This window comes from Bombina bombina, chromosome 2 (assembly GCF_027579735.1).
Source record: "Bombina bombina isolate aBomBom1 chromosome 2, aBomBom1.pri, whole genome shotgun sequence".
NCBI lineage: Eukaryota > Metazoa > Chordata > Amphibia > Anura > Bombinatoridae > Bombina > Bombina bombina.
In genome coordinates, this window is record NC_069500.1 from 461,313,820 (window position 1) to 461,327,269 (window position 13,450).

At 34.3% G+C, this 13,450-nt stretch overlaps 1 protein-coding gene across 1 annotated transcript in view; it reads right to left on the bottom strand.

Annotated features, from left to right (window-relative positions):
- Positions 1–4,432: 4,432 nt before the first annotated feature.
- SEZ6L (seizure related 6 homolog like) overlaps positions 4,433–13,450 on the bottom strand; it is a 371,674-nt gene continuing 362,656 nt past the window's right edge. Inside the window, exons 14-15 of the mRNA XM_053702089.1 lie at positions 6,691–6,793; positions 4,433–5,186 (exon numbers count right to left, since the gene is read on the bottom strand). Of these exons, the coding sequence (XP_053558064.1) occupies positions 5,157–5,186; positions 6,691–6,793 (133 nt within the window). The 3' untranslated portion in view covers positions 4,433–5,156. The remainder of the gene's footprint in view (positions 5,187–6,690; positions 6,794–13,450) is intronic.

A 13,450-nucleotide genomic window follows, 5' to 3' on the forward strand; every position in this document is an offset into this window, starting at 1 on the left:
ACTTACTTTCTCATTTAAGCTAATTAGATTAGTTATGCACAATTAGTTTCTTATAAAACTATGCTGATTACCAGTGCCACTTATAAACTTGTTTTCATGAATATTCTCTAAACGAAGTAACCCGTAACAAACATATCTTGTAGCTTCCTTATAAATGGAAGTTCTATTTTGCTGCACTGTAAGCATTCAAGCTTTTATTAAAAGTGTTTTGTGTTTGTGTGTGTATGTGTGTGTGTATATATATATATATATATATATATATTATTTATATATATATATACATACATACACAGTGAGGGAAAAATGATTTGATCCCCTGCTGATTTTGTACGTTTGCCCACTGACAAAGACATTATCAGTCTATAATTTAAATGGTAGGTTTATTTGAACAGTGAGGCAGAATAACAACAACAAAATCCAGAAAAACGCATATCAAAAAAGTTATAAATTGATTTGCATTTTAATGAGTAAAATAAGTATTTGATCCCCTATCAATCAGCAAGATTTATGACTCCCAGGTGTCTTTTATACAGGTAACGAGCTGAGATTAGGAGCACACCTGTCCACAGAAGCAATCAATCAGATTCCAAATTCTCCACCATGGCCAAGTCCAAAGAGCTGTCCAAGGATGTCAGGGACAAAATTGTAGACCTACACAATGCTGGAATGGGCTACAAGACCATCGCCAAGCAGCTTGGTGATTAGGTGACAACAGTTGGTGTGATTATTCATAAATGGAAGAAACACAAAATAACTGTCAATCTCCCCCGGTCTGGGGTTCCATGCAAGATCTCACCTCATGAAGTTTAAATGATCATGAGAATGGAATCAGCCCAAAACTACACTGGAGGATCTATTCAATGATCGCAAGGCAGCTGGGACCATAGTGACTAAGAAAACAATTGGTAACACCATGAACGACTGAAATTCTACAGCGCCCGCAAGGTTCCCCTGTTTAAAAAAGCACATGTACAGGCCTGTCTGAAGTTTGCCAATGAACATCTGAAAGATTCAGAGGAGAACTGGGTGAAAGTGTTGTGGTCAGATGAGACCAAAATCCAGTTTTTTTACATGTGTTTAGAGGAGGAGGAATGCTGACTATGACCCCCAAGAACACCATCCCCACTGTCAAACATGGAAGAGGTAACATTATGCTTTGGGGGTGTTTTTCTACTAGGGGTAAAGGACAACTTCACCGCATGAAAGGGATGATGGACATGGCCATGTAACGTCAAATCTTGGGTGAGAACTTCCTTCCCTCAACCAGGGCATTGAAAATGGGTTGTGGATGGGTATTCCAGCATGACAATGACCCAAAACACATGGCCAAGGCAACAAAGAAGTGGCTCAAGAAGAAACACATTAAGGTCCTATAGTGGCCTATCTAGTCTCCAGACCTTAATCCCATAGAAAATCTGTGGAGGGAGCTGAAGGTTTGAGTTGCCAAACGTCAGCCTCAAAACCTTAATGACTTGGAGAGGATCTGCAGGGAGGAGTGAGACAAAATCCCTCCTGAGATGTGTGCAAACCATGTGGCTAACTACAAGAAACATCTGACCTCTGTGATTGCCAACAAGGTTTTTGCCACCAAGTACTAAGTCATGTTTTGAAAAGGGGTCAAATACATAAAGGGACAGTCTAGGCAAAAAAAACTTTCATGATTCAAATAGAGCATGTAATTTGAAACAATTTTCCAATTTACTTGTATCACCAATTTTGCTTTGTTCGCTTAGTACTCTTAGTTGAAAGCTTAACCTAGGAGGTTCATATGCTAATTTCTTAGACCTTGAAGGCCACCTCTTTTCAGAATGCATTTTAACAGTTTTTCACCACTAGAGGGTGTTAGTTCATGTATTTCATATAGATGACACTGTGCTCGTGCACGTAAAGTTATCTGGGAGCAGGCACTGATTGGCAAAACTGCAAGTCTGTCAAAAGAACTGAAATAAAGGGGCAGTTTGCAGAGGCTTAGATACAAGATAATCACAGAGGTCAAACGTATATTAATATAACTGTGTTGGTTATGCAAAACTGGGGAATGGGTAATAAAGGGATCTCTTTTAAAACAATAAAAATTCTGGTGTAGACTGTCCCTTTAATTCGCTCATTAAAATGCAAATCAATTTATAACTTTTTTGAAATGTGTTTTTCTGGATTTTTTTCTGGTTGTTTTTCTGTCTCTCACTGTTCAAATAAACCTACCATTAACATTATAGACTGATCATTTCTTTGTCAGTGAGCAAACGTACAAAATCAGCAGGGGATCAAATATTTTTTTCCCTCACTGTATGTATGTATATATATATATATATATATATATATATATATATATATATATATATATATATATATATACTGTATATATCTCAAACTAAATAAACAGTGGTACAAGTTAAATTACCTTCATTTATTCAATTTGAAGTATTAGAATGTCAGTTGAGTATGTCTGTGTATCAATTATAATAAATACTCCCCAAAGTTCCCACGTATTGATTTAAATTTAGGAATGCCAATACTACTCTTAAAGTTGAATAGGAAATTGTAATAGCTATAAAAAGTAATTATGATTTAGGTAGATAGACAGACAACAGACAGACAGATAGATGACAGATAGATAGATAGATAGATAGATAGATAGATATTAGACAGGTATTAGACAGTTAGATAGACCGACTGGCAGGCAGAAGACAGAGAGACAGACAGACAGAAAGGCAGGCAGGCAAGCAGAAAGATAGATAGAAAGACAGGCAAACAGACAGACGGACAGATAGATATTTTAAGAAAAGTAGTTTAAACACTCTTTTATATTAATGAAAACAAAATGGGGAGTACTCGTTTATAATATTTTTGTAACGATACAAATACACATTCATTTTTTTTATTAAAAGACATTTTTACATTTTCCAGGTATAAGTCCAAATCACTTTTTTATCCTTCAAAACCAATGTAAACTATTAAAATATTTCTCATATTTTCCAAACGCCTAAGTCAGAAGCTGTCAAAAAAGAGAAAGTAAACACAATTCCATCCAAAATGTAGTAGTCCTCTCATTCTTGTTTGTAGCCAGCCCATTTGTCAATGCAGTAATCCATTATATGGCTCAACAATTTCTTTTCTATGCAAAAGTCTCTGGTCCCAGGCTCCAAAGCAACACAAATGCAATGAATACAAAAATGCAAGTAACCTTTTCCCATCTTAAGCACAGCTCAGACAACAAGGAGTTTCTATATTATATTAAGATTACCTGTACTGAAGCCATTGAACAGAGTACTCAAAGTAAATAATTTTATTTTTTCATATTCCAGTTTAATATTTGTTTTAATACACTGTTCAAATGTAGAAACAACAATATGGCACTTGATTTTATTTTAAAAAAATTAAGCATTATTCAAAATTTTAAATAAATGGTATTTTATGGAATAAAACAAAATAATTAATTAAATGCATTAGGAAAACAAAACAGAAAAAAAAACACTTTAGAAATGGCTAGCAAGACAACTAACTCTTATTTTATATGAAACAATAAAGATTTTTGTCTTTTTAAATTAATTTACTTCCTTGTTTCCATCCTATAATTCCATCTAATTAAAAAAATCCTATTGGCTCATTCCATGCATACTGTCTTGAGAGTTTGGTGCAGTTTACAAATTATTTCTAAAACACAAAGCACATTTTTAACGAAATTAAGATGAATTAAAACAATACAAATATCTGTTTAAAAATATTAAGTTTACACAACAGAAAAAAAGATTTATTATACAGATTAAGGTCTTATAGTACTACCAGTGGCATTATATTATTTGCTGACACCAGTTATTAGAATGTAGTCCTTTACATTTTGAAACTGATTGTAAAGCAATGCACTGCTTGCTCTTTACGCTAATAGCTGCTTAATACACAATGTTTAGGAACTATTAATTACAGTTTATATCCATTTATTGTGGGAAAATGTTCACGATTGAATAAAAAAAAGCAAATAATATCTGTAATATTATTTAATTTAAAGTATACAGGAAATACTAATTAAGCAACAAATTATGAAGCATGTGTATCAAGAAAAAATATAAAAAATAACTTTTAATGATTAGAATTATAATTCAATGAATTAAAATGCCTAATACACAGCATATACTACATGTATTTAGGAAAAATGTCAAACTATCCTAACAATATATATATATATATATATATATATATATATATATAGCCAAGTGACATAGTCATTAAATGCATTTATTTTTTTCACATGATACAACTAAAGTGACATTTTAATTTAAGTAGTTTATTAACCAAACTGTATGATATCTACAGATGTACTATAGAATAATATAGTGACATATTGTCTATATTTTACATGAAAGAAAAAAAAATCTTTAATGGATATACCACTTTCATTAATATTTTAGAACTGTAAAAATGTAATTGATTTTTTTTTTTAAATAAATGTATAGTGCAATAAAAACATTTTCCTTGGTACACACTGCTTCAACTTGTTCATTAAATCAAATGCAAGACAGAAGGACCATTTTCTTGGCAAATGTCTTCTTCATTTACATCTGTGCATTGCGTATTTTACAAGTTACAGCATATAAAATTTGCCTAAAAATATATTTATAATTCAGAAGGTGCAACTGTGATGGCTCCGTCAAAGACAGAAGTACATCACATTTTTTTTTGTCATTTAAGAGCTAAGTACCGTTTTGTGATTTTTGATACATGGGCTCTTTGGTGTTTTGTGGTATTCTAAATTCCCGGTTTACATTTGAAAAGCTTTCAAAATGATCTCAAGCAGAACAACATCAAAATATATGTTCTTAATATATGTTCTTAATAGGCTATTAGTTTTAGTGCATCAAATATAGCTGACCCTTTACTAGATACTGGAGTATTAACTGTCCTATCAGTCTTGAAAGGTAAATTATGACTTTGCCCTGCACATTAGAATTCTATAACCACACCTATTGAAATGTAAAGGTTATAAATACAGCAATGGAAATCTTCAAGAAAGAGTCAAAAGGAAAGACAACTAAAAGTCTAAAAGATTCAGTTCAACTCCACAAAGTCTCTGGATTAAGCACTGAGGAAGTTCTATCAGTTTGCAGAACTGACGTCTTGAATGAATTCTGCTTCCTGCTTTGCCATTCAGACCTATGGTATTATATGGAAACTTCATATTCTCTTGTCTCCTGAAAGAAAAGAATAGACATTTTTTTTAAAAGAAAGTTGAGAGTGATTGTCATTTTGTATTCTGGTTTTCGTGTTATAGACAACAACTAATTTATTAATACAATGCTATTTTAAAAATAAATACATTAAATAAATTCAGTTTTAGAAAATCAATTTTGACACATATTTACTTTAACTACAATCATTGCACCTTGATGGTTAATACCTATGCCTGTAATGACCAAACAGAATAACAGTAATTTCAATGTAGATGGACAGCAACTCAGCATGCCAGCTCTGAAGGTTTAAATGACTATTAAAACTGTAGAATAGCATAATCAATACATGCATAATACAATGACAACAGAAACACACTTAGTTTGAATTTCAAACAATTATTAGATTTTTTTCTGAAACATTTCAAAGTTAGTTTCATGTTCCTTCCCACTGCATCATGTGACAGCCACCAGGCAATGACAAAATGCATTTGCATTTATTCTGTGAATCTTGCACATGCTCAGAAGGAGTTGGTGCCTCAGAAAGTGTGTATATAAAAGTAATTGTGCATATTTAGATAATGGAAGTGAAATTAAAAGTTGTTTAAAATTGCGTGCTCTATATGAATCTTGAAAGTTGAATTTTGACTTTAGAGGTCCTTTAAGCAGCCCCTGCTTGTGAACATCTCCAGACTTGTATTTTATAGCTGTATCTACATAAAACTACAGTTACATGAAGAGGGAGGGTCTTGATAACTGCGGTAATTGATATTCACCAGAACTAGAGATGTGTATACATTTTGTTATGAATTTAAATTTGTAAGAAATATCGGATACTCGTTGAATGAATGAATGCAGTAACGAAATTTAAAGAAAATGAAAAAATACTGCTGAAATTCATTAGTATTCATTTTTTTCTAAAAAAGGGGTTAAAACTCACCTTGAGAGCCGCGCTTACCTAGTCCTCTTCTTCACAGAGCCCCGGTTGCACATAGCACACCGGCTCTTAGGGCATATACTAAAGGAAAAGGTCCTGTAGTTTAGGCCCGGAGAGACTCTTATTAGTGCATCTGGGGCTCTGTGAAGAATAGGAATGGGTTAGAGCAACTCTCCAGCATGGTAGAGTCAAGAAAGAGCTACAGGGGAATCACCTTTAGCTTAGTAACGTTTACATTAGTTTAAAAAAAAATGTACTGAATACTGCAGCTAACGAATATTTGGGAAAATTAATTTCCCTGAATATTCATTAGGAAAGATTCAGATGAAACTATTTGCCAAAGTATTCTGTCATTGTGGTAGTAGAAAGTGTTCCTGTTTTCTACTATAAATGCTGAGTGTTCTAGCAGAACACCAACATTATCTCTGACATGACATAAGGACTGTTATTTGTGGAAATAAATATGCCCCAAATTACAGCCTAAACACATTACCTGGATTTTTAGATTTGTGTATGCAGAAATATGTATTTTCTGTGTTTAACCAAACCTAACTGTGTCTTGTAAAAATAATAATAAATAAAACCACTTACCCCTGTTTCATAGATTGGATTGTCAAACTCTGTCTCTACAGTAATCTGACTGTAAGGATGTGAGTACATGAGAGGAAGGCGCAGACTTGAATAGTATCTACATCTTTAAAAACAAACAATAGAAAGTTAGAAGTAGTTAGTATCGGTAGGTAACAAAACATCACTACATTTATTCACAACATTTACACTGTAATTCTGTATCACTCATTAATTATTACTGTGATATAAACTGCAAGATACAATTTTATATCTTATTCCTATAATTCTGAAATGATGCATACAATTCAGTGATGTATTTAGGTTTTGTGCTGCCCTAGGCACTCAAAATTTTGCTGCCCCCTCCCCCCCAATGTTTTAGGCCTTTTTTCCACCTAATATATTTTTGGGTCAGTGTGTAAAATGTTTTTTGTTCAAAAGAAAATGGGCTAGCAAAACACTTGCATACAGGTGGGTTGAATTGCATGCATCTCATACCATTTTCTCCCTGAGAGAAGGGAGAGAAAAGAAGGGGAGGGGAGAAAAGAGAGGGAAAGGAAAGAAGGGAGGGAGAGAGAGAGAGAGAGAGGGAGAAGAGAAAAGTGGTGAGGGAGAGAAGAAAAGGGGGAGAGAAAAAAAGGAGTGAAAGAAGGGAGCAATGGAGGGAGTTGAGGGAAAGAAGGGAGGGGGAAAAGAAGGGAGGGAGGGAGGAAAGAAGGGAGGGAAAGAAAGAAGGGAGGGAGTGAGTTGAGGAAGGGAGTGAGAAATGAAAAGAAGGGAGGGAAATAAGAATACAATTTGAAACAATCACATGCAACAGCATACAGTAATTACCATCATTCAAGTAATTAAACTTTTTAAGTGTCCATTTACTATTTACTCCGTGGGTTCATGAATGCAGAGAAAGCTAGCTATTAGAGTTTATGATTAGACATCACAAGCTGATCTAAGCAGTGCACAGATGCATCCAGTCTGTTAGTTACTAAGACCTGCAATAAACACTGCACTCGCAGACCCACCACAGCTGACAAGGAGAGGCAGCATATCGGCACAAGGTCTTCTCCTCCAGCCTCACCTTGTAAGCATATTACCCAGGCACGTTTCTCACCAAGAACGCTTCCACTGCAAAAATGCTGGCGGCTCTAAATGAAGCAACGGTTTAAAAGAGCACTGCCTGTGAAGAGCGACCTTAATCAGCGCATGTGCCTCGTCTTCTCTGTAAAAGCCTGCACTTTATCACTCACTGTACTGTGTGCTGACTTTTAGAGAGAAGATAGGGCAGTTGTGCTGCCCCTCTCAAATCTGCTGCCCTAGGAACCGGCCTTGTTGGCCTAGGCCATAATACGCCCCTGATAAAATTTACTTAAAACATTCTTTTAGATTTATCATATTCTGCAGAAGTCCATTTGAAGCAGCAAGGATGGTTCAATTTAGTAAACATAAGAAACTGTATTTTAATTGAATTTAGATGGGGTGGTAACCTTGATATTTTTCTCCAGTGATTATGTCCCTGAGAATTCATTGTTCTCTACTTAGCAAACACCAGCCTGGTATAAGTACATATTAAAACACATGTATTTTATTGTGAGCGGAATGCCAGCCTTGGATTAAAACAACAAACACGCATCTCATAAATAGAGGGCAAAGCAACCTTATGTAGATTTGTACCGATGACCAACAATAGCGTATACAATAAAAGAATGTTCTGTTCTATAGAAAGTGTGCAATCTGTTCAGTAAACAGTGATGCTGTTATGATTAACCCCTTCCATATCAGAGAGCTGTGCATCATAAAGAGTCAATATGCTTTGAGACCAGTTAATTTGCAATCTTAGTTCATTGTTGAACATTAAATTAGAAATATTAGTTTGCTTCTGAAGCTATAATCTAAAATAGATATTTTATTGGACATAAAATAAAGCAATTTATTGGAAGAGTTTCTAACAATTCAAATGTTTGAGTTTCATTTACTTTTCATTTATTTAGGGTTAGATTACAAGTGGAGAGCTAATTTATCGCATGCCCGTATACGGGCAAATTCACCTGTTTACGGTGCACGATAAATATCAGCTATTACAAGTGGCTGGTTAATGCTACAGCGAGCTTGTGGTAGCAATTAGCATTCAGAAATTAACCAGAGATCATATCTCTGGTTAATTTTCAAAATGTCCCCCAATTGCCTCCAAAATAAACTGTATTGTGCCTTTAAAAAAAAAATAAAAAAAAAATAGCATCTTAAATTTTCAAAATAATAACTGCAAGAAGTAGTTTTTAGCGGTTAAAGTTAGGGGATGTGAGGTGTTCCACAGGAAAAAAAAATAGCACTGAAAAGTGCATTTACATTGCAGTCTATGGGGACTGTGTGTATTGCAATCTATGGGGACGTATCGCATCACCTGTGACGTCTAATGCTGGTTTTCCCGCGTTGCGTCACCTTTGCCGCACTTTTTCCTTTAAATGCCATTCAGTTTCTCCATTTCATTGCCCTTGTATTGAGTTTATCTCTTGGTGTGTTTTGTGCTATATATTTGGATATCGAACTTAAGCTTGTAACCTGGACCTCCTTTGACTATTCTTCTGCCTGCTGATTTCACCTTGTTTGTTGCTCTATTGTTTCTGACCTTGGATATCCCTGACTACTCTTCTGGATTCTGCTTCCTGTGATTGTTTGGTTTGACCCCTGGCTTGTCCGCTTTGACCTTCCCGATCTCTTTCTGGTATTCAGCTCCTTATTATTCTCCTATACAATAGACATCTTCTTCCTGGGTCCTATCGCTACTATCCTAATATATTTTTTGTTATCACTCCACTTGCAACTGGGATAACAAGACTACCGACCAGGATTGGTTTGATAGCGAAATATCTGAAATGATCCTAACAACCCCTCCCATTGGAGCCTATGTAAGCGCACCCTTGTGAGCACAATGCTTCCGTGCAATATGAACGTGAGGTCGCATTCACATTGCACTGAACTTGTATAACTGAGTGGAGAGCAAATATTGCAATTTTTCCTGTGGAACACCTCACATCCCCTAACTTTAACCGCTAAAAACTACTTCTTGCAGTTATTATTTTGAAAATTTAAGATGCTACTTTTTTTTTTTTTTTTTTAAAGGCACAATACAGTTTATTTTGGAGGCAATTGGGGGACATTTTGAAAATTAACCAGAGATATGATCTCTGGTTAATTTCTGAATGCTAATTGCTACCACAAGCTCGCTGTAGCATTAACCAGCCACTTGTAATAGCCGATATTTATCGTGCACCGTAAACAGGTGAATTTGCCCGTTTACGGGCATGCGATAAATTAGCTCTCCACTTGTAATCTAACCCTAAATAAATGAAAAGTAAATGAAACTCAAACATTTGAATTGTTAGAAACTCTTCCATAATCTGGCCCTTACTGTTTTGTGTTAATTGTTTTATTTCAGTTTTATTTCAGTTTACAAAATAGTATTTTCTCAATAGTCTTCATTGTATTTTTCTAGTTTATAGTATTAACTCTGTGCAGCTGAAATAAAGCATGACAAACAATTAAGGAGTCAGTATTGGCCTTTGTACAGTCCTATTGAGGAACAGGTCAGCTGATAATTGCTTATATGGACCCCTGTGAGACGCCTCTCAGTGTTATTTGTCAATTTAGATACATTTTATAATTAACATGTTTAAAACTTCAAACAATTCACTACATTCATAATTAAACACTTAGGTAGTAGTTTTAGTATTTAAAGAGATACTAAAATTACATAGCAAGAGAACAAAGAAAAATTGATAACAGAAATGAGAAAGTTTCTTAAAATTGCATGCTCTATCTGAATCATGAAACAAAACAATTGGGGTTAGTATCCCTTTAATGTGTATGCAAATTATGTAAGTTATTAGTGAGATTTGAACTGTAAATCTGTTATAATTCTATTTATAGAATGATGTGGTTTATTAACATGTTTATGTAAACGTCAACATTATAAAAAGCAAAACATGCCAAAATGTATTTTCTAAAGATAGTCAAAATAGAATAGAATATTTTCACAAACCTCAGAAAAAGTATTTACCTATTGGTTGCAATACCAGTGTTAAAATGTCCAAAATGTATTAGAAAAGCATTAGATAAATGGCTTATCGTTGTTGTTGTTTTTTTATTTAAATATTTTGGGGTTGATTCAAATGTGAAAGTGAATTCTTTGTGTCCAATACTTACTCCATCTCAAATCATCAATACAAATGTCAGAAAGTACAGATTCTAGTGAACACATTTGTTTTTTTAATCTCCAGAGTGTATATACAGTATATATATATATATTTATTTATCCATGCGAGTGGTGAGACGGCTCCTATTGAAAGTAGTGGAGCTTGCTGGATAGGGACACTTTGCTCCATAGAACAAAGTAAGCAGGGATCAGGGGTGCACTTTCAAAATGAAATCCTGCAGCCAATGTAAATCACATTACGCTACTCTCTGCATATAGCATCTTACATTCACCTTTATTTTCGTATGCATGCGTTTATTAGGGTTATAAGTATTTGGAGTGGTTTGAGAAAAGCTTGCTCCTTTTAGTTGGCAATAAAAAACTGAGATTTCTTGTGCAAAAATCTTTACATAATTACGCTGGGATTAGACAGACAATATCATATACGCTTATGAAACGCACATGTTCAGCCCATTTTACAAAAAGCAATAATTACGCTTTGTATTTTGTACTTATAAGTACAAATTTCTGTGTGTTTTTTGCACATCCAATGCCCTAATATTATGATTTATGCTGTGCATATTTAATACATTTATTCCTAAGGAATTTACATACAAATTTTTACGGTTTTGGTAAAATACGATTTTCGATGCATCTTAACGATACAATTTTTCTCTGCTTATTTTAGTGTGAATGGTTAAATTATTCATTTTGTATGAAGTTTAAAATACATATTTTATTGTGCACTTTTCATACAACAATAAAATACACGGCCCTTAGTGAGACACCCTGGTTTTAGAGTAAAAAGTGGTTTTAGATCATTCCACAAGGGAAATAGAAGTACTGCCGAGCATTCTTAAATCATCTAGCCGTCCCAGAGAGCTTTAGATCATCGGGCCCAAAGACTCAGGGTGTTTACTGTCCCTTTAAATGGATGTACAATATTTTTCATATCGAGTTTATGACTAAAGTTTTTATTTTCTTTAAATGAGGGATCTTTTTCACATTAAATTGCAGATGTTGGGCTCATTTAAGCCAACCCACAGGCTCTTGGGTACTATTTAACTGCTTAAGCATCACTTTCATTAAAATAGGTGCATAAAAATGTTCAATTGTATTTATATATTTTTTCCACTAGGTGTCAGTGTTTGCTTAGATTAAATACTACATGGCCCAATGAATAATTTTCTATTTTACATTTGTCTAGAATAACAGTGAATTTTACAACCCATGGGAAATGCATAAAACTTTCTAGTTCTTATCTGCATGCCTGCATTTGACACTTATTAGTTGATGTATATTGTGCAATCAAAAAGCAAGTTATTTTGCCTATGTTACAGTGAAAACACAAATTGTCAGTAGCAGAAGATGCAGAGTCCCTAGTTTAATGTATTACTGCCTTGGACATTCTAGAAAAAATACATATATTTTCTACTTATAATAATAAAAGTATAACTTATTTCAGAAAAGAATATCTTTGTATTATGTGATCATAAATTACTTAGCCAAATATTTTAAAATATAATGCATGATACAGAGTCACAAAATCACCGAATGCTCACAGTATGCTCTTTGCCTTCAGAGTCTCAATACTACTTAGTGCAGTGTTTCAATACATTTACATTATCAACAGCACCCCATTGCTTGCAAATTCTTCTTTAAAGGGTTATAATAATGAAAAACATACATGTTCTAATTCTTTAGAACTCTTAATTGTGATGTTCCAATGGACCCAACAATCTAAAGCATTGTTTCTCAACCGTGGTCCTCAAGTACCCCCAACAGACTTTTGTTTAGCTGAACCAGTGCACAAGTGAAATAATCAGCTGATGGGTGAGAGCAGTTTAGTAAACACAGTGTTACTGACCAGCTGATAACGCCACCTGTGCACAGGTGATGGGTGAGAGCAGTTTAGTAAACACTGTGTTACTGACCAGCTGATAACGTCACCTGTGAACAGGCCTGTTGGGGGTACTTGAGTACTGTGGTTCAGAAATACTGATCTAAAGGTCTCTTGGAAGGCGAGATTATTTAAGAATGCTCGCCAGTACTTCTGTTTCCGTGGTGGAAGCCACTTTTCCCCCTTAAAACAGGTTGTATCGCTGAGGGGCATATATTACATTTTTGTATAGGTAGGAGATACATACATTACAAAAGTGCACAATAAATTTCATATTTTAAAAATCTTACAAAATGAAAAATTGAACCATTTACACAAAAATACTTAGGAAATAATTATATTGTTAAGGTGCATCAAAAATCGTAACAAAATTATTCACCAAAAATCGTATTTTATCAAAAATATAAAGGACCAGATTACAAGTAGAGCGGTAATTTAACTCTCCTGCTCTCGCGCTAACTCCGCTAGAAGTATGTTTTTTGCTAATCCAATGCACGCAAAAAGCCAAATTTAGGATATCGCGCACACCTTAAGGTATACCCCCACAGAAGTCAATGGAGCAAAAAAAAAAAAAGTGGAAAAAACCGCCTAACACCCTACTAACACCCTACTCACATGCAAACCCGATCGCATGTTCTTAAGTGTGCTAACCCAACATGAAAATATTAATATTTCACATTCATGATTATATATATATA